The sequence below is a fragment of the Anopheles cruzii genome, chromosome 2, assembly GCF_943734635.1.
Source record: "Anopheles cruzii chromosome 2, idAnoCruzAS_RS32_06, whole genome shotgun sequence".
Lineage (NCBI taxonomy): Eukaryota > Metazoa > Arthropoda > Insecta > Diptera > Culicidae > Anopheles > Anopheles cruzii.
The window spans coordinates 59,262,536-59,281,928 of record NC_069144.1 but is presented as its reverse complement, the minus strand read 5'-3'; the positions used below and the strand labels follow the sequence as shown (position 1 = coordinate 59,281,928).

General features: G+C 52.7%; 2 protein-coding genes across 2 annotated transcripts; one reads left to right on the top strand and one right to left on the bottom strand.

Annotated features, from left to right (window-relative positions):
• Positions 1–207: 207 nt before the first annotated feature.
• LOC128267125 (ionotropic receptor 75a-like) lies at positions 208–2,541 on the bottom strand. The gene is made up of 6 exons (XM_053003913.1): positions 2,349–2,541; positions 1,915–2,289; positions 1,667–1,853; positions 1,280–1,598; positions 546–1,213; positions 208–475 (listed from the first exon to the last, which is right to left on the bottom strand). The coding sequence occupies exons 1-6, from the start codon at positions 2,539–2,541 to the stop codon at positions 208–210; spliced, it is 2,010 nt and encodes a 669-aa protein (XP_052859873.1).
• A 6,743-nt stretch (positions 2,542–9,284) lies between these two features.
• On the top strand, positions 9,285–19,189 carry LOC128268461 (vigilin). The gene is made up of 3 exons (XM_053005565.1): positions 9,285–9,412; positions 11,968–14,325; positions 14,397–19,189. The coding sequence occupies exons 2-3, from the start codon at positions 12,042–12,044 to the stop codon at positions 16,070–16,072; spliced, it is 3,960 nt and encodes a 1,319-aa protein (XP_052861525.1). The 5' UTR covers positions 9,285–9,412; positions 11,968–12,041; the 3' UTR covers positions 16,073–19,189.
• The last annotated feature ends 204 nt before the right edge of the window (positions 19,190–19,393 follow it).

Below are 19,393 nucleotides of genomic sequence, written 5' to 3'. Positions count from 1 at the left end.
TGTGCAAGCTACTCTAAACTGGTAATACGCGATTCGTAACACACACTCGATGTAGTAAATTCTCTATATACATATACTTTACATATACTGTAGTTGAAGCATCTGATAGATTGTTTTTCCTCTTTACGAAATAAATCAATTTATTTAAAAAAAGCCGTTTCAACTCGCAGTTTTCGTTCGTTTCGTAAAATATAAATTTGCTTTAACTTACCAAGGGCACCATTCGCGTCTCGAATCTCGAGCCGTACGGCACCACTCGGGTGCGCATCGTGCCCGGGTGCGGTGGTAGAGGTACTCCAGCAGAAAGAAACCCATCGCCAAGCCGGCTCCCCAGAGAATAATCCAAACGGCGGGCTCCACGTCCACGAGGCTGACGGGAACGAACTTGCCGCCACCGCCGGAGCAGCGGGGTTTTTTGGTGTACAGCTTCGCGTTTTCTCGATACTGGATACCGTGCTCGTTCAGGCGAAACAGTCTGCAAATGGCCACCGCCAGTAATTAGCGGTAAATAATGGGCACCGACCCTTCCTCCCTTGGCGGCGTACCCGATTTTGATGTGCTCCTCGAACGACGAGTTCTTTTGGATCGCGTAGTAAGGGTCGACCACCTGCAGGAACTGAATTTCCTGCAAACCGCACTTTTCGTCCTCCTGGTACGTCTCCCCGATCACCTTGTAACCGACGCCCTGCTCCACGTGGAACGCGTACAGTCCCTGGCGTATCCGGTCGATACCCTGTTCCAGCTCCAGGAACGCCGCCGGTCCGCCGTCGGGCCGCGCTACCTTACGCTCGTAGATCGCCCGGCGTGTCGGTTCCGTGGCGTGCGTAAAATAGTACCGATTAAACACGGTATCGTGGACACCGAACTTGAGCCGCGAGGCCAGTAGATCCTCGAGCGACCGAATCTTCGTCGATGGACTCTGCAGCAGGGCGACAATGCTGGCCGAGTAGCTGGCGTACAGAAACATGAGCACGATGAACGTGAGCAGTGTAATGAGCCGAGCGGAACAGTTTCGTGGCAGCACCGACGAACCCTGCTGGCAGGACGCTCCGTACGTCATGAGTAGGGCGTCGCGAAAGCTTGGCGTCAGCGTCGCAGGATCGGTGGCCATCAGTTGAGCGTTGGGTCCGGCAAGTCTCCATTCGCCCCACAGTGCGACGAGCAGCAGCACTGACGAGCACGCGATGACAGCGATCACGCAAGCCCACACATCCTACGGCGAGAGGTGAGACGTTGACGATCGGTCTGTGATCTCTAGAACTACGCCAGGTATACCCACGTTGTCGAACGGAAGGAGGAACACGTTTTCGGTGTAGGAAAGCTTCGGGGAGCGAAAGATAAACTTCGAACGTGTGGCCGAAGTCATGGCCAGGTACTGAATCACAGAGGTACGATCGGTGGTGAGAAACAGGGGCGAGGCGCCGAGATCGGCCGTGTCGTGCACCAGCTCACCGATCATACCATCCCAGAGGCGCGTGGTGGCGTTGTAGTAGCCCCAGGTGGACACCTGCGAGTAGCTGACCGTCGCTCCGAGATACGTGGCCAGGCAATTTGTGAGTAAATAGTTCACCTTAGTGATCGTATCGATGTGCTTATCCCTGTTTTCGAAACAGTGGAAGTTTTGAGTGACGGAGGAGTCACCAAGTCACCCGAGAACTCCCCATACTTATAGTCTGTCAGATGGTGGATGGTGTCGGGATTGGTAATCACCATCGAGGCCCGCAGCTGGTGGCCGTACAAGTTCTTACGCCTCACGGAGGTCACCTTCTCCGTTCGTAGTTCCTCCATTCGGGTTGCGCTCCAACGCGCGTAGTCCTCTACACGCAACTCAGCATCGCGGGACACCCTGTAAACTGTGTGGTGAAGGAAGAACTCACAGCATAAAGTGGCTAGTATCCGTCAATGGACACTTGCCTTGGGCGAACAGAATCGCTTGCTCCGATTCCGGCATCATCAAAAACACCTCACTACTCAGCAGCACGGGACACGGTTGGAGTACGCCGAAGTAGCGCTCCAGTTGGCTCGCCACCGCCACGTTCGGTCCCTCCAGTGCCTCAGTGTCAACCAGTAACCAGCGAAAGTTCAAGTACAACTGATGTTCTGCCTCTCGCAGGAACCGCCCCGTTGCGTTGCATTTCAAATCTACAACTACCATGGTCTGATGGCTCGTCATATCGTCGTCCAGAACCGTGCGCCATGCCCGTAGCTGATCATCAATGTCCGCGACCCGCGGCACGAACTGCCAAAGGTGCTTACGCAACACGATTTTGCCCAAATTTAATCGTTGCTCTGGAAGACGGTAGAGGTAGAACTCTGCGAAACGCTACACAAATGCGACTGCGACTTACCATCTGTCCAGCAGTCGGCGAAGAAGGTCACCTTCAGAGGGCTACCGATATGGGTGAGTAGCGCCCCAATGGAATCGGCAATCGGCACACCGGAGATCAAACACGGCAGGCACGGAGGGATAATAGTGGACAGGGTTAAAACAATCACCACAGCTGGGCTCACCCCGGTGGCGGCGTTTAGCGTGACACGCATTAGCTTCCGGTTAGAGTACACCACCGGAACTGAACGGAAGCTGGCACCGGAGTTTGGACCACGGTAGCGAATGGGGCCGATATTTATAGCAGGAAGTTCAATCATACTGTGCAAACACAATTAGCCGACGACGACGCTTGTGTCGGGACATCTGGACAAGCCCGGAAGAAGTCGACCCCGAGTTGGATTGTTCAATCGAAGTACAAAGTCAACCCGTTTGCTGATCGCTCACGGGACAAGCAGGTGGATCAATAAGCAGTTAACCTATGAGCAGTAGGCTACGATTACTGATGGCGTTTGCTGTCGAACACAGAACGAATGGCTTGAAGCTGAGCTTTTGAGCTTCAGCACTTATCGAGCAATGTAATATGAGTGAGCGATTATTGAATTATCGAGAATATTCCCAGGGTCTCGTGTACGTGTGTCTGCCCCACACACACACACAGTTTACATAAGCCTTGTTTGCATTCGTGGAAAGAAAAGACCCTATTGTGTGTTTGCCGCCAACGAGGACGACGACGACGGAGATGAGGTTGTTGAGGCCGAGGTTTTTCAATTTTGCCCCCCAGTCGGCGCATACGTAATGAAGAACGGTGGCCCTGCTAAGGAATATCTATGGGTGTCCCTTCGCGTATGTTAATCAATCAAATGGGAATAAAAGTGAACCAACCAGTTTGACCTCTTTCGGTTACAATCTGTTTGCACCGTCGTCCCGTACCCAAGGCGGAGTAATGGGCGTTTTAAAACGAATCCGATAGGTCGGAGTGTCCTTTGGGAAACAGTTTTACAACAGCAGATGGTTAATATTCCACCGTACTCCATTCGGTCAGTCCACATCACGATGGATGGATCAAGGCCACTGGCATAGCCAAGGTCACCGGGACACAGTCAACCCGGACACCGAGAGTCCAAAGTTAAAAACGATTCCTACCTCGACATTCCCGCCGATGTCGATGAGGACGACAAGTGCTTAGTTGCCTGGGGACTTTCGGTCGAAAGATCTGTACTGCACTTTGCGAAAGCGGTTTGCGGGAACAACTTGTTGCACTTCGAGATAGTTGCCTGAGCGCTCGGGCCGGAATGGGACGGCCGCTCCTCCGGCCGTACCATTTACCAGTCGGGCTAATCTCATTCAATGGGGGCGCCCAGTTGCTGCGGTAAAGCCGCCCTTTCGAGCACTTCCACTTCCGATCCGTAAGCTGCCGGGAAAAGATTTTACAGCCCGGCTACTCGGCGAAGTGGGCTCTTTCAACTACTTTGTTCGCCGAGTCGCATCCTGCTTACAGATGGTGTAGAGTGTCGGCAACAAAACGGGGCAAAAGTGTCCATAAGCCTGTCCTCGGCCACGGCTGCCGATTTATGTGTCAACAACATGGCTAAGGAGCAAAAGGATGATAGCAGCCGCCACACCAACCATTCCTTCAAAGCAGGAACGGAATAATTTCTACCATTTCGTTTTGATCGACCTCTCGGCCACCTTCAGTAGGAATTGACTAATCGATTATCACAATCATTAGGGTCATTTTGGTCTGAAGCTGTTGCAATCTAATGGCCGCACTAAGTATTTGGGTCAAACGAAGCAGTGTGGCGTCCGAGTGTTTCCCAATGTTCGATGCGTAAGTTGGCGATCAATGGACTAAAAACCCTCCCGTTGATCGTCGCATGGTCTCACTGCCGATTCTGCCTTTCGACGACGACGACGTCAGTTACAAAGGTCACTCTTGGCTCCCGGAATGGAAGTTCCTCGCAAGGGACAGCGCCTAATTGGTGCCGATTTGCTAATTATACTGCTCGCTGCCCTCAACGTCGGGCCGTGTGGCGCGCTCTTCTGGACACGCTACGCTCCGGCCCAGACACCGATATCGGGCGATCCGCCGAACGGTTGGAAACCGCCCACTCTGGTGCCGTCGGAGGTGGTCCTAACCCCCGGTGCGACGGTCGGTGGCTCGAACCGGCGCCCGCCCGGGACGTACCAGGATCTGCTGCGTTTGCCACGTAAGTACGGGCGATGGCGAAGTGAAAGCGCTACCAACGCCATAATGACCAATCCAAGCGTAACCGTAGAGATCCTGTGTAGCTACGCGGCAACCGGTCGCTGGCCGCTCTATCCGGCCTACCTAAGGCCCGCAGTAATTGACCTTGGGAGACACGTGTTCGCCCTCGATGACGTCGGAGTGCGCCAGTACTGCTCCCAGTACGCCCGGGTCGGCGTCGTTTGGCGACCCTGCTGTGCCTATCCAGGTGAGTCGGGTCGGGACGCTTGAGTCCCGGAACTTCGTCAGGTGGCCAGGGAAAGGACGATCCATGCTGACGTCCCACAAGTACGGTGCCACGGTGCAAGTTTGCGGGTAGGTGCGGTGGGTCACTAACGTTTTCTACCTCGGCTTCGTCCTGACAGTCTATCCTGTGTACATTAACCCCGGACGAACCACGACCACGGAGGCTTCGATTGATAGTCCAGAGGATGAAGAAGATGGTGGTGAAGATGGGCAGGAAGAAGATGGCGAGGAGAATACCGGAAACGGTGATGGGGACGATAATGGTGATAACGAGGTAGAAAATGGTGCCGAGGAAGATAATGAAGAAGAAGGTGAAGGTGGAGAAGAAGGAAATGCCGAAGATGGTGAAGATCAAGATCAAGAGACAGATGGAGAGGGCGAAGGTGAAGGTAAAAATGGTGCAGAAGAAGGCAAAGAAGAGGGTAACGAGGGTGCAGAAGAAGGCACAGAAAATAGCACTGACGCCAACGAGGCTACTGAAAATAGTGAAAAGAAGAACGGTAATGAAGAAAAGACAGAAGAGGGCACCGCCAAAGAGTTAGTACAGCCGCCCCAAGAGTCAAAGAAAATTATAAAACGCTTTTCCGAACCGGAAACTGACACTTACCATAAAGCGCGATTCGACGGTCCGAGAAATGCTCCCCGATCCGGGCAAACATCCATTTCGTTTTCTCCATTACACTCCACGCCGATACCTGGCGGTCCTGGGCACATAACGAGAAAACGTGAGAGTTCTTTAGGGGAAGATGCAGCACAACCTCAAAAGAAGAAAGGCACTTTTCGCACAATAAAAGAGTCCAATCGCGAATAAGGCCACAGGGAAACAAAAAACGGAAAACCAAAGGATGTGCCCGCCACAAACGGGAACGGCGTGAAAAGCGTGTGAAACGTGCGAAGACCCTCACTGCTAAGCACGATAAGGACCATTCTTCTACGGCACAAAAAGGCACCAACATGAAGCCGCACGCCGTGGCCAGTTTCTTTTCATATTTTCCCAGTAAACCGCGGTGGCGGCCCAAGAAGTCAAGTAGCAAATCGAAACAATCCAACGAAATGGCAACAAAAGTCGCACAAGCTTCTTGGGGTGAGCAGCATCGACCGGAACGGACCGCATCCGATGATGCTGGTTCAACGAAGGGTTGAGGCTATTGTTGCACAGGATCGGTTGCTTTCTTTCTTCGGCCTCCGGTCGCACAATCAAAGGAACTGCATTAATTTCTCCTTGCTCCAGACTCTCGCTACCCTTAAGCCTGATCATTTCAGAACGAATCAACAGCGATATCCCAGGGACAATTGCATGTGGTTCGTTAAAAGATTCATAAAAATCGCATCGTATCGTATCGTATAAATATTGTCTCTACCTACCTTCTCCCGAATGCTCACGGTTTTTTTCTATAAAAGTGCACATGTGCCCAAACATGGAAATTGTGGAAATCAAACAGTATAGACGAATGAAAGAAGCGCGCTTCTAATTAATCCCTGAAGAGCTCCAGCATGGGGCCAACGGTACCAATCAATTCGTTCACTTCGAAAGCAAGCACTCCGTTTGCGTTCCGAACGAGAAGCCCAAATAAAAAGACCTCTTTGGAAAGAAGCAACTTGAAACTTGTTTTATTTCTACTCGTGTGTGCAGTCAGTTTGGTGTCAGTATACCGGAACTGAACAACAAGATCGAACCCACCTTTCGTTAGGGACTCTTTCACAAGAGGTTCTCCGATGTTGGCAATGTACAGAGCTATCACTTTTGCTAACAGACAACCGCGACCTGATTCCTATCCCGCCCATTCAACTTACGGACACAACGATGGAAGGGCACCCAATAAAGCCATCACCACCATCGTCACCGTTCGAAACGACATCAACTTCAGCAGTTTGCCGATGTTGCTGCCATATCAATTGCATAAATGGTTCAATGAGTAGAAGATCATGCTGGCCTCTTTCGCTGCGGATAACTCCGAAGACTGGGCCAATGAAACCTTTAATGGGGCAAGTTTTCTCCACCGCAAACGAGAGTGTGTGTCGCAAGCGATCACAGTAACGGATGTAGTAATAGAATTTTTCCTAACACATTTTCAGACCTCGAGGGCACACCTCTAAGAACGCATGCTGTTTTATGTTGCTCCTCTTGGCCGGCGTCGTGCTCTCGCCATAAAACAATGCCAAAGTGCATGCCTGTTAGCGGGCTGATACAGTTGCCAAGTTACTCCACCGATTGCAGAGGTATCTTCGAACGCTTCACTGTGGCACCGCTGCAGGTAACAAATTTTCCATCAAGAACACGGAACCGCGTGCGAAAACTTTCCCCATGGTGACGTTCGGCTTTAGATCGCAAAGTTTTCCGATTCGAGTATCAATTCGATTGCTGTTAACCTCCTAAGGCTATCGATTGTTTTGCAAAATGAGCCGCAAAGACGAACCAACGTCCTTTAGTTGGACGAGGAACTGTTGAGCCGTTGATGGTCTTCGGAAAGACACTCTCCGGAAACTTGGCAGAGTGAAGGATTACAGTTGTTGACAAGGACATTTTCAAACACGTTCAATTCCCATCCCATTTCATGCGTGTTGATTAGCAAAACAATAATTTGTAGATTTTTAAATACAAATTTCAACACTTGCGTACAACTTTCATGCAATACCACAAGTTATACCAAATTTACAAGTGCGGCGCTGCAATCGCCTTCCTTCCACCGCGTGAATACCATCCCGAAATGTGCAATGTAGTGCTAAACTTAGACATAGAGTGTAGCAAAGTGCATGGCGGAAGCAAACAAGTTAAATAATTGCAGAAAAATTGTTAAGTCGTGATGAATGAAACATTTTATTTACAACAGCGAACGATCTGACAGTTGAATGTGAGGGAGAGGATAGATGAAGGTGCATTTCCATCTGTCATTACAATCGATGAAGCGGTTCAAATGGATCGACGAAACAACGACCCTCGCAAAGAACGTTCTTCCCAATATCTTTTCGATCCGTAAAGTTATTAGTAAATACAGCCCGTGCTGCAAAATTCGTGCCACCTAATTAATAACAAACATACCTGCTAGCCGCCACAGAATTTGCCGTAAAAACTAATCGCTACCCACTCTGTCTAGCAACCCAGCGTGACGTCATTTGCTGCGCTGGCGAATCGACGAAAATCTGACATCGTAGCCATTTCTCTTCCACCGTGTCAAGAACGTCGAAAGCAACACTCAAAAAGAACTGGTCAGTAAAATCAGTAACAAATCTTTTTTGCTGCGATCCGCAATCCGCAGCACCGATTATCCGTGTTGAAATTTGCTTTCGTGGTAAAAAGTGCCGTGCCAACATTTGCCTCCCGTTGCCATCGGAAACACCGGCCAAGCAGGGTTTTCGGGACCTTAGCCGCCGCCGTCTTCTTGGCCATCCGCAGTCGGATTCCGTGGCAAAAAATCCGGTTCGGCCATCATCGGCGGTGGACGCGTCATCGCGGTGGCGGTCAGAAGAGAGAGACCGATTCTCCGGTCCTCCAATCCGGTTTTTCGTAAATACCTCCGTAGAGGTTCCGCCGATGCGTGTGCGAATCTGTGCGTTCTCCGTCACCGTCCCTCGGAACCATATTGTGCTGCCGCGGCCCAAGTTCGGACCCCTGCGCCCTTTCCGTTTCGCGGGGCTCGCTATCTGTAAGAGCGCGTGCCGTTGTTACGCGGATTCGTCGACGATCGAGATCTTTAATGTGTGTCTCCGCGGCGCAGAAAACCCTCCCGTACGGCCGAAAGATAAAGGAAGCAAAGCTGACAGATCCGTGTGCCGATTGTGTGGCCCCGTGGTGCGCGCGTGCATTATGTCCTTTTCTTTTACCCGGTAATCCGGTGTCCGCGCCGTAGAGATCTATTGCGGGCGCGGGGATTAGTGGTGTTCCGTCCACCGGCCACAATCTGTACGCTCGGAACCGGAGGTGGTGGTGCATTCTACATTCGGAAAACGTGGTCGACGTCTCCTTTTCGCTCGCGGTCGGTCACTTTTTTCACGCTCCACGTCTCTCTCATCACCCGGGTTCATTGCGGGTTCATGCGCTGCCCGGGTACTCTCTCTCTCTCTCTCTCTATCCCACACGCGCATTTGACGTACCGCACTTGGTCTTCCTTATGTTTGCCTCTGGCAGGAGGAGAGTAAAATCGTACCCCGAGATGTTTGTGTTTTGATATCCTTTCGGTTTCGCACGTCCGTCGCCTCCTTTTATCCTGGTACTCTCCCTATGCAGTGAGAACGTAGTGAGCCGGCGCTGTCAGTGAACGTAGTAGTCGCCGCCGCCGCCGGTACCATTGACTACCCAACGCAGTAAACTTTGCTGCCGCGAATCGCGAAAAAGGCACAGGCACGAATGGTTGCGGTGCTGCGGATTGCAATCGGATCGACTCTAAGTGACGCACTTTGCGCGTAAATATCCTCATCTAATCTCGTTTTCGTTTTTTAATTCTCGTTTACGCTGCTGCTCGACATTTTCCGGAACGTGTTTTTTGTGACGGTGTGTGCTAATCGTGCTAAAGGTCAAAGCCAAGTGCAGCAAACTGGAGTCTCAAAAGAGGACAACCCCCATCTAATCCCGGATCTTTGGCATACACAGTACAGTAAGTACCGGGGTACTGCTACGTGGCATATAGCAAACGGAATTCCCGGGTTCGCCGACAGAGTGCCCGGATTTTAACCCGTCCCGTTCGTTACCCGTCCAAACGATGGCCCTTTGGGTTAATAGCTGAGGTCGTTAATTCGTTTTCTTCCCCCCGCCACACACCACCAGAGCATGTGTCCCCCCGGACCGGCGGCGGCGGTTCATTGGCCATCGTGTCTGGCCATTCGCAAAGAGGACCACCACCCCGTGGGTTGAAAACATAAGTAGCATACGGTGGAAAACAAAAACGGTCCGGAGGTGTTCAGCAGAGATCAGTTCTCTTGTGGCCACCCCACACACACACGCACGCATCTCTGGCGATTCCAGCTGTGGTGTGTAGCTTTCTCTCTTTGGCCGGCGGCGACGGCACGGGGGCCGCCGCCGCGTGTGAGCCACAATAGGAGCCGGTTCCGCGGCCGCGTTCTTCGCGCTCCGCGAGTGTGTGTTGGTGAAAGCGATATGCCGCCGCGGATGGCCTGTGGAATTTGTCGACGTGTTCTCTTTTCCTGCTTCGGCCCCGCGGTTAGGCAGAAATGAACGAAAGGAGTAAAACGGAGGGGGGTCGCGCAGAGAGACAGAGCGCGCAGAAATACTGACCGCGCGGTGAGGTGGTGGTGTGTGGGTCGTCGACCGTCCTTCTGCGGTCGCGACGTCGTCCGTCCGCGCGGGAGAGATTCTACGTCGCAATTCATTTTTATCCGGCCGGGGGTATCCCACACGAGACCGCTTGTCTTATCTGCCGGTGCCGGTCTCCCGGGGTCCCGCTTTCTGATAGTTTCGAAACTCAAAAGCCAGGACCCCCTCCCTTTGGATTGCGTTGCCAACGGGAATGTTTAATTTTGTAAACGCGGTGCTGCTGCTGACTGCCGGACCATGCGGGTAAAGGAATGACACGTCGAAGCTCTGATTACGTGAACCGTGTTTTTGTTGCTCTCCTTATTCTTGTGTTCCTCGCCGTGCGTTCACTCGAGACGGCCCGGGAGAGAAAGTTCATTTACACTAGACAGTTGACAGTAGCGAGGGCGGAACGCGGGCCACGGGGGAGGGCGATAATGAACACCCAACATAGCGCCACGGCGGGGGAATGCGTGGTTGCGTGCGGGCATCTCGCGGTCGTCGTGTTTGCGATCCTCTCTCTCTATCGGCGACGACCAACCAAAGAGGCTAAGCAAGTGAATCAAAACATAACCTAAAAAACCCGTTAGTTGCTAGTGCTCCGGGCCGCGGGACTGCATCTCTTTCGGCCACTCTTGCCGTCCTCTGCTGGCACCTGGTGTGGTCGAGCGACGCGAACGAAAGGGATGATGCAGAAGAAAGCCATCAAACCAGAAACACAACATAACGTTCCGGCAAGATCCTCGCTCCCCGTGGGTCACACCACTCAGCATTCCAATCGTTTCTAGCCCGTTCCGTCTAGGCGCAGCGATGCACACGCCAGAGCCGAGAGCGGCCAGAGAGTTTGTGTATCTAGCAGGGGCGGCGATGGAGCAAATAATTAACCATATTCTTGACCGCAAGCCCTCGGATCGAACGTAGAAAAATGATGTTGATGTTTTCTTCCTCTCATATGCCTTGCGCGCGGTGCCACGTCGTCAGCCGCGGCGGATCGCCAACGCGAACCTATCACCGACTGGTGCCGCTAAAGGGCGAGCAACTTGTGTGCCCTTCGGTTGCACAATTCTAGGCAACAATGTTACAACCGGCCGGCCGGCCGTCTTTGCGTGCGTGTTGCGACGGGACGATATGTTTTAACCGAGAGTGTGCACAGAGCGTGGCCCCCATTCGGTAACCGGCGACTGATAACGAGAGCGCGTTCGAGCCCGGTATCAGCAATGCCGCGCACACGGATTCGGCCGAGTCGGTCGTGTGGTGGTGGTGATTGATTCGCGGCTTATCAGCATCCCATTGGTTGGGCCCAACTTGCGGTCAAAAGTGTCCAACGTGTGCTTTTGTTTGGCACGTACAACGCAAAATGTCCCCCAAACACTGAACCTTCACCAAATGCACGATACACGATGGGTGTTACGGAAGCGGAACCCCGTTGGGGGTCATTGACATCATATGCCATCTTGAAACGCTTTGAATAGCCGTGGAGGGTTAAGGTTCTTCAAGAACCGTGCGATGATTGGTTGTTTGCGTTGTTTGCGGCCCCATTTTCAAAACCAGTTACGGAACCACTTGCACTTGCCCATCCAGCGGCATTAGAACGTTTCGTGACGGCCCGGTTCACACACGGTTCCGCCCAAACGCAGTTGCATCTAAATTATTTGTTCCCTTCCCCGTGGTACGTGTACCATCGACCATCACTACTACACATGCAAATCATTCATATCGGCCGCCGGTTCTCTCCGTCGGTCACGGTGTTTCTCTTGAAAGTGTAGCGCCCCAAGATGGTGGATCATTGGCATTGATTCTCGTGAACGTTCCGTAAATTGTTTCATATCAAAACGTTGGTCAAATAATCCCGATCGTTTGATTATATTTTCTTATTTCTCTTCTCCTCTTTTCTTTCAGTTGTACTGTAAAGACTTGCAACGAAATAGGACTTTTCTTTCCGAGCAGTAACAACAAACACGCAGGCAGTAAAGATGGAGGACCAGGCAGCTTCAACGGGGATGGAAGGCGTCGAACCGCAGATGACCGGATTTATGAGCTATAACGATACCAACGTCCTGGGTGTGGTGTCACCGTCGGCCCCAGTCGCGCCCGCGACGCCCTGTTACGACGATCTGTTTCCGGCGCTGCCGGAGAGTGAACCGCCGCGCTTCAACAATCCCCTGTCGCCGGCCGCCCAGAGTATGCGCGTCGGTAGCTCGATCGTGACGCAGGTATTCATCGTACCGTCCGGCGAGCGCAAGTACGACTCGGACAAGTTCGGCGAGGGTGAATCGCTGCGCACGTGCCAAACGATCATGAAGGAAACGCACGCGCACATCGAGATCTCGAGCGCCAAGGACCAATCGCTGACGTTCCTGGTGACGGGCAAGCCGAACGAGGTGCTCGAAGCGCGGCGCAAGATTCTGGTCCACTTCCAGACGCAGGCCAGCAAGACGATCAGCATCCCGCGCGAGCACCATCGCTGGATCCTCGGCAAGAAGGGTGACCGCTTGCGCGAGCTCGAGCGATCCACCTCGACCAAGATCAATGTGCCGCGCATCAGCGAGGACTCGGACGCGATCACGATCCTGGGCACGAAGGAAGGCATCGAGAAGGCCGAGCACGAGATTCGCACGATGTCGGACGAGCAGTCGCGCAAAGCGTTCGAGCGGTTCAACGTGCCGAAAATCTACCACCCATTCGTGATCGGAGCGTTCGGCGAAAACCTGTCGAAGATGACGGAGGAAACGGGCGCCAAAATCAACGTGCCGCCGCAATCGGTGCAGAAGGACGAGATCATAATCACGGGCGAGAAGGAAGGTGTGCTGCAGGCGAAGGCGCGCATCGAGGCGATCTACAAGGAGATGGAAAAGAAGTGCACCTCGGTGGCGGTCGAGGTGCCGCGGGCTCAGCACAAGTACGTGTACGGCCCGCGCGGTTCCACCATCCAGGAGATCCTGCAGATGACGGGCGTGTCGGTAGAGATGCCGGCGAGTGACTCACCCAGCGATACGATCACGCTGCGCGGATCGCAGGACAAGCTGGGTAATGCGCTGAGCGTGGTCTACCAGAAGGCGCACTCGATCCGCACGAACGTGCTGGAGTGCCCGCAGTGGATCCACAAGTACATCATTGGGCGCGAGGGCAGCCTGATCAAGGAGTTCTCCGTCCAGCACCCGAACGTGCACGTCGAGTTCAACGAGGACAAGATCAAGATCGATGGGCCGCCGGAGCAGGTGGAAATTGCGTCCGAGCAGCTGCAGGAAAAGGTAAACGAGCTGACCGGCCGTCTCACGTTCGCGGAGATGATGGTCGATCCGGTGCACTGCAAGCACATCATCGGCAAGGCGGGCTCGAACATTAACCGCATGAAGGAGGAGTACGAGGTGCAGATCAACATTGACGAGAAGGACTCGAAACCGATTCGCATCGAGGGCCCGGCCGAGGGCGTGGCCAAGGCCCAGCAGGAGCTGCTGGAGAAGATCGCCAAGTGGGAGAACGAGAAGGAAGAAACGATCAACATCGATCACCGGCTGTTTAAGACGATTATCGGTGCGAAGGGCGAGTCGATTCGCGAGATCCGCGAGAAGAACAACAACGTGCAGATCGTGTTTCCGGGCCCGAACGATAAGTCGGATATCGTGAAAATCCGGGGCCCGAAGGAGGACGTGGACCGGTGCCACAAGTATCTGACGCAGTACGTGAAGGAGCTGCAGAAGAGCTCGTTCGTGATGGAGGTGCCCATCTTCAAGCAGTTCCACAAGTACATCATCGGCAAGGGCGGGGCGAACATTAAGAAGATTCGCGACGAAACACAGACCAAGATCGATCTGCCGGCCGAGGGTGACGCGAACGAGGTGATTCTCATCACGGGCAAGAAGGAAAACGTGAAGGAGGCCCGTGAGCGCATCCAGAAGATCCAGAACGAGATGGCAAATATCGTGACGGAGGAGATCGTCATACCGGCCAAGCACCACATTTCACTGATCGGAGCGGGCGGCATGCTGATCAACGCGATCATGGAAGAGTGCGGTGGTGTGTCGATCAAGTTCCCGAGTTCGGACTCCAAGAGCGACAAAGTGATCGTACGTGGCCCAAAAGAGGACGTGGAGCGGGCGAAATGGCAACTGCTGGAGCTGTCGAGTGAGAAGGAGCTGTCTTCGTTCTCCGTGCAGATCCGTGCCAAACCGCAGCACCACAAGTTCCTGATCGGCAAGAATGGTGCTTCGATCAAGAAGATACGCGACAAGACCGGTGCTCGAGTTATTTTCCCTGGTACGAACCGGTTCTTCGGTCGAAGATTTGACTCGCATGTTGATCCGCCCCCCTTTTCTGTTCCTCCACAGGTGTCAACGAAGAGGACAACGAGGCGATCACGATCATTGGCAAGAAAGAAAACGTGGAGGAAGCAAAGGCCGAGCTGGAGGCGATCATCAAGAACATCGACAACATCGTCGAGGACGAGCTGAGCATGGATCCGAAGTTCCACAAGCACTTCGTCTCCAACCGCGGCAAGGTGCTGAAGCGCATCGAGGAAGAGTGCGGCGGTATGTCGATTTCGTTCCCGCGTAGCGACCGCGGTGAGCGCCCCGATCGCGTAACGCTCAAGGGGCCGAAGGATTGCATCGAGACGGCCAAGCAGCGCATGCTGGAGATCGTCGGGGAGCTGGAATCGATGGTCACGATCGAGTGCTTCATTCCCGCGCGTCACCACCGCATCGTGATGGGCAAGGGAGGCTCCAAGGTGCAGGGCATAACGTCCGAGTTCGGAGTGAATATAAAGTTCCCCGAGCGCGGCACGAGCGCTGTCAGTTACCACGAGCACCAGCACCAGCACCACCCTTTGTCCGCGGAGGTCCCGAACCAGAACGGTAACGGTGACGGTGCCCCCGACGGCGCTGCTGAAACGGGAAATATCGTGAACGGTGGAGCTGTTGAGCCGCCCGTTCCCAAAGAACCGGTCCACAGTCTGGCCGACCTGATTCGCATCAGCGGCAACAAGGAACGGTGCGAACAGGCGAGGGACGCCCTGCTAGCTTTGGTGCCCGAGACGGAAGAAATCAACGTAGCGTTCGATCTACACCGCTCGCTGATCGGTCAGAAGGGACGGGACGTGAAGGAACTGATGAATACGTACGATGTGCACATCGAGATGTCACCGCAGGACAAACGGCTGGACATCATCAAGGTGACGGGCACGAAGACGGCGATCGCCGAGGCGAAGGAAGCCATCGCCGAGCGGATCAAGGTGCTGGAAGCGGAACGCGAGGACCGCGAGGCACGCTCGTTCGAGATCAAGGTCGAGGTCGACCCCACGTACCACCAGAAGATCATTGGCCGGCGTGGGGTGGTCGTGAACAAGATTCGCGCCAACCACGGTGTGCAGATCTCGTTCCCGAAGCAGGACGACCCGTACAACAAGAGCGTCATCACGATCCAGGGCTACGAGGAGAAGGCGAAGGCGGCACGGGACGAAATCCTGGGCATGGTCGAAACGCTCAGCTCGGTCTACAAGGAGGAGATGTCGATCGACGAGCGAACGCACCGCCGTTTCATCGGGTTCCGTGGCAAGCGGCTGCGCGAGATCAAGGAACAGTTTAACGTGGAGATCACTTTCCCGCGCCCCGAAGATCCGGACAAATCGCTCGTCATCCTGGCCGGAACGCCCGACAACGTGGAGTCGTGCCGCGACTATCTGCTCAACCTGGAGGAGGAGTTCTTGCAGGACGTGAGCGCAGCTCCGACGCAGCCAACCACCTTCTCGCAGATCATGGAAGACATGACCAACCAGAACACTCACACCAACAAGCAGGGCTTCATCGTGAGCGGTGCGCCGTGGGAACGCAAGACACCCAACACGCAGTCGCTGGTCGATTTCCCCGACTTTGGCGGGCTCGGAGGTGGAGCCGGTGGGGCAGCCAGCAGTGACCAGGGGCAGGGTCAACAGCAGCAGCAGCAGCAGCAGCAGCCGCAGCAGCAGGGTCAGGGTCCCATCAACTCGGCATGGAATGCTAAACACTAAGGACCGAAGCGGCGGGGATGCCTGGCAGACAGAGAGTGGCAGAAGATGCGCCCCGAGGGTAATCCAGACAGACGAAAACGCCAAGCATCGCTTATTGGGTTTAGGTTCCGGCTTTGCGGCAGAACCGACTGAATCAAGAACCGGGGGACACACACATAATGCACTTTCGCAATGACGATCATGGCAAGTAGCACAGTTAAAGACACACGGTGGAGACAGTCAGTGAGAGAAGAGAGTTACGGAAACCCGCACCCCCCGCACAGGCCCCCCATTCTTGTGACACACTCCGGAATTGACAATGACCGACCTCGATCATCATCGTGTGTGGTGGTGGTGGCCGGCGGGGCATTATGAGCGAACTGTTTCACCTTTTTTTCGACCTATGTGCAATTCGTCATTTATATTGTAAATAGGATAAAGAGATCACGGCAATGAGCACGGGATTCAAGTGAACAACATTTGATCGATAGAGTATGGCTAAAGAACGGTCACCGCAAATTAGTAAAGTAGGAAAATGTGGCCCCGAAGCCCCGAAATGGTAGACAATAGTGGGCCGCAGATAGATAAGACATGTATGCCAACACACATTACACACGAAAGGATCGATCGCCACCTCAAGGAACCAGTTTATTTTTATTTGAATAATTTTGTTGTGCGACTGAATTGTATGTTTGTGTTATGTTTTTTTCTTTTCTGGCGCACCAGCGTTAATGGGGACCCGGGTTCTATCGGCTTATACATCGTGCAGTAGCAGTCCCCATCGCGTTGGGCAACGACTGGTTGATTCATGTCGTTCTTTTTCTTTTCGTTCACTCAGCGTAATGGAATATGAACGAAACAAGGCGCCAGCAGCAGTTTCGCTGAGGTGTGTGGCCGTGCAAAGTCTGCGAACCGAGACACTCTTCAGAAACACAAGAAATACCGACACCCGCAAAGTACACCCGGAAAACGCAATCGGAGATCGAACGGAACGGCAATAGGGCGAAAGGATGGATTTATGTTGTTGACCACATGGCTACGGTTGATTCAATTATTTCTAACAGGAATTGCAACGGAACACTTAGAATATAAGCGAACGCTGGGCGGCGCGCACACATCGTAGTAATGGTGCCGGGCTCCTCTTTAGACTAATGTTTACAGTTTTAGGTAGAGCTTTTGTTTATTTTTTCTCTGTTTTTTCGTTCGTTCGTTCGTTTGGTTGTCTCATTTCGCAAGAGCTTGCTGTTGCCGGTCGGCATTTGCCGTTAGCATTTCGGTTTTGTTTGAGAGTGATCGATTTTTATTCACCCTTTTCGCGTGCTTCACCCTCTCAACCCTCTACGGACGGCGTATGGCATGGCTTAGGAAAAAAAGGGGGAAAACTAAACGAAAGCCCCGAAACGGAACGGTGCAATGATTGATCTTCGAAAACTAGATTCATATAGATATTCCCTCTTGCAATGTTTATTTACTGTTCAGTGTCGTCTACGGAGGTCTACGATTTCGGTTCCATTCGCATCACTGATCGCCCCAGTCCTTGTGAGAGGATCGCAGTTCCGGTGGCATTAACGATGCGCACGTCATGCTGAACTTATAAAGATTCTAAAAGCAATCATTTACTAGACAGAAAGCGAGAAACTAACGTTAAGTAGAGGAATGAGGGGAACCGTGCAAACAGTGTCGGCAACCGGTGGCTCATACGTTTCGAACGCAATCTTGATCCTCTCTCGATTAAGCTCAAGCTGACTCGGATACGGTTAAATGATGGGGCTAGGTGCAGGGAAGAAGACATCAAATTGGACATAGTTAGATTTTAATAACTCTAGGATCGAAATAGCTCGTGCGCTGGCAGGATCGCGGATGCAGGGATGCAGGGATGCGTTTCAAAGTTACGTTAAACTACTACTACTCAACCACAAACCCGGAACCGGGGGAACCGGGGGAACCGGGAGGTGATCCGGCACGCAATCAATAAACACAAACAGATTGCTCACCGCAGCACCATGTTTGGCATCCATTTGCGGTAAGCCCGACCAAACTGAGCTGCAGTTTTATTGCGAAAAATTAGCTTCCCTTTTTTCACGTGTTCCTTTGACACGGAACCGTTGTCAGCAATTCCGACGCTGGGATAACAGAGTGTGTGTGGACCACGCCAAAAGTGTAGCCGTTATAAACGGCCACCTTTCGCTGTGCGTCTACTTCTGCAGCGCTACTCGCCAGTAAAGGGTGTTGCGTGTGTACCGATTACCGATTTCGATACGTGACGGAATTTAGAAAGAAAGCAACAAAAGTGTAACAAAAGTTAGAAAAGATATATATATATATTATACAAACACACACACACGTATATATATATATTTTGATAATCAAATATTATTTCCATCCTCTTATAACAGAGAGAACAGAGAGAGAGAGTGGGGAACAATTGCGCCACAGAACGAAGTGCGATCGATACGAAGCATTGAGAGGAAGAAAACCAAAAAGCAGGGTACAAAACCCAATCGGTCATACGAAAAGGAAGATTAATGAGAACCTTTCTAGGACCGAACATGAACACGAACACAATAATAACAACAGAAACAAAATGTCACACGACTAATGATGATCGGCCAGCAGGAAGGCAAATCTAATCATACAAACAATACATTGAACTAACATAGGACATAAACGAATGCGTTGATCCGAGATGATTGAGAGTGGGTGCCGCAGCTGGCCATTCTAGCAAAACCAGTTTAAAACTCATCATCAAGCGCCCGGCAACTAACCACAATGGCGAAACTGCGAAGCCACTGAAAGTGACAAAACTGGCGAGACCCAGCCAGAGAGCGGGGGGCACGTAACGCTAAATCCTAAACAAAATAATGCGATGCAGCGTTTTGAGGCGAAAGCAAGGGGGCCGCGACGGACGGACGGGCGGAAGGATGGAAGGAACTACGATAAGCTTCCTTTACAATATTAATAAAGAGTGAAATAATACATACACCACATCATCCAGGAGGAGAGGAGCGCATCCGCGGCGATCGTCGGGGGTCGACCTAAAAACTGCCCGCGTCGCGTAACCAGTTGAGCGCGTTTATGGTGCACAGAGTTTGATGCGGGAGCAAAGCTTGTGGTAAAATAAATCTTATTACATTTTCTGTAAAACCGAAGCCCATTTTCTGCAAAACACACCCGAAAGTGCACACCCAAAGTGCAGTGACATTTGTAGGGTTCCGCCGCGCGCGCGCGCACACGCATTTGTATGGTTCCGCCGTTTCGTCGTTGCCCGTGGTAACGGTTCTAACAAAAACACCAACAAATCAATTCGCCATCAAGCGCGCGTGTTTTGTTCGTGGTGTTTTC

Excerpts from the sequence above, each read along its gene's own strand:
- LOC128267125 (XM_053003913.1), bottom strand. The coding sequence starts at position 2,541 with ATGCGTGTCACGCTAAACGCCGCCACCGGGGTGAGCCCAGCTGTGGTG. Across the intron at positions 1,599-1,666 it reads CACCATCTGACAGACTATAA|GGATAAGCACATCGATACGA; the intron begins GTATGGGGAGTT and ends TTTCGAAAACAG. Across the intron at positions 1,214-1,279 it reads TCCTCCTTCCGTTCGACAAC|GATGTGTGGGCTTGCGTGAT; the intron begins GTGGGTATACCT and ends CTCTCGCCGTAG.
- LOC128268461 (XM_053005565.1), top strand. The coding sequence starts at position 12,042 with ATGGAGGACCAGGCAGCTTCAACGGGGATGGAAGGCGTCGAACCGCAG. Across the intron at positions 14,326-14,396 it reads TGCTCGAGTTATTTTCCCTG|GTGTCAACGAAGAGGACAAC; the intron begins GTACGAACCGGT and ends GTTCCTCCACAG.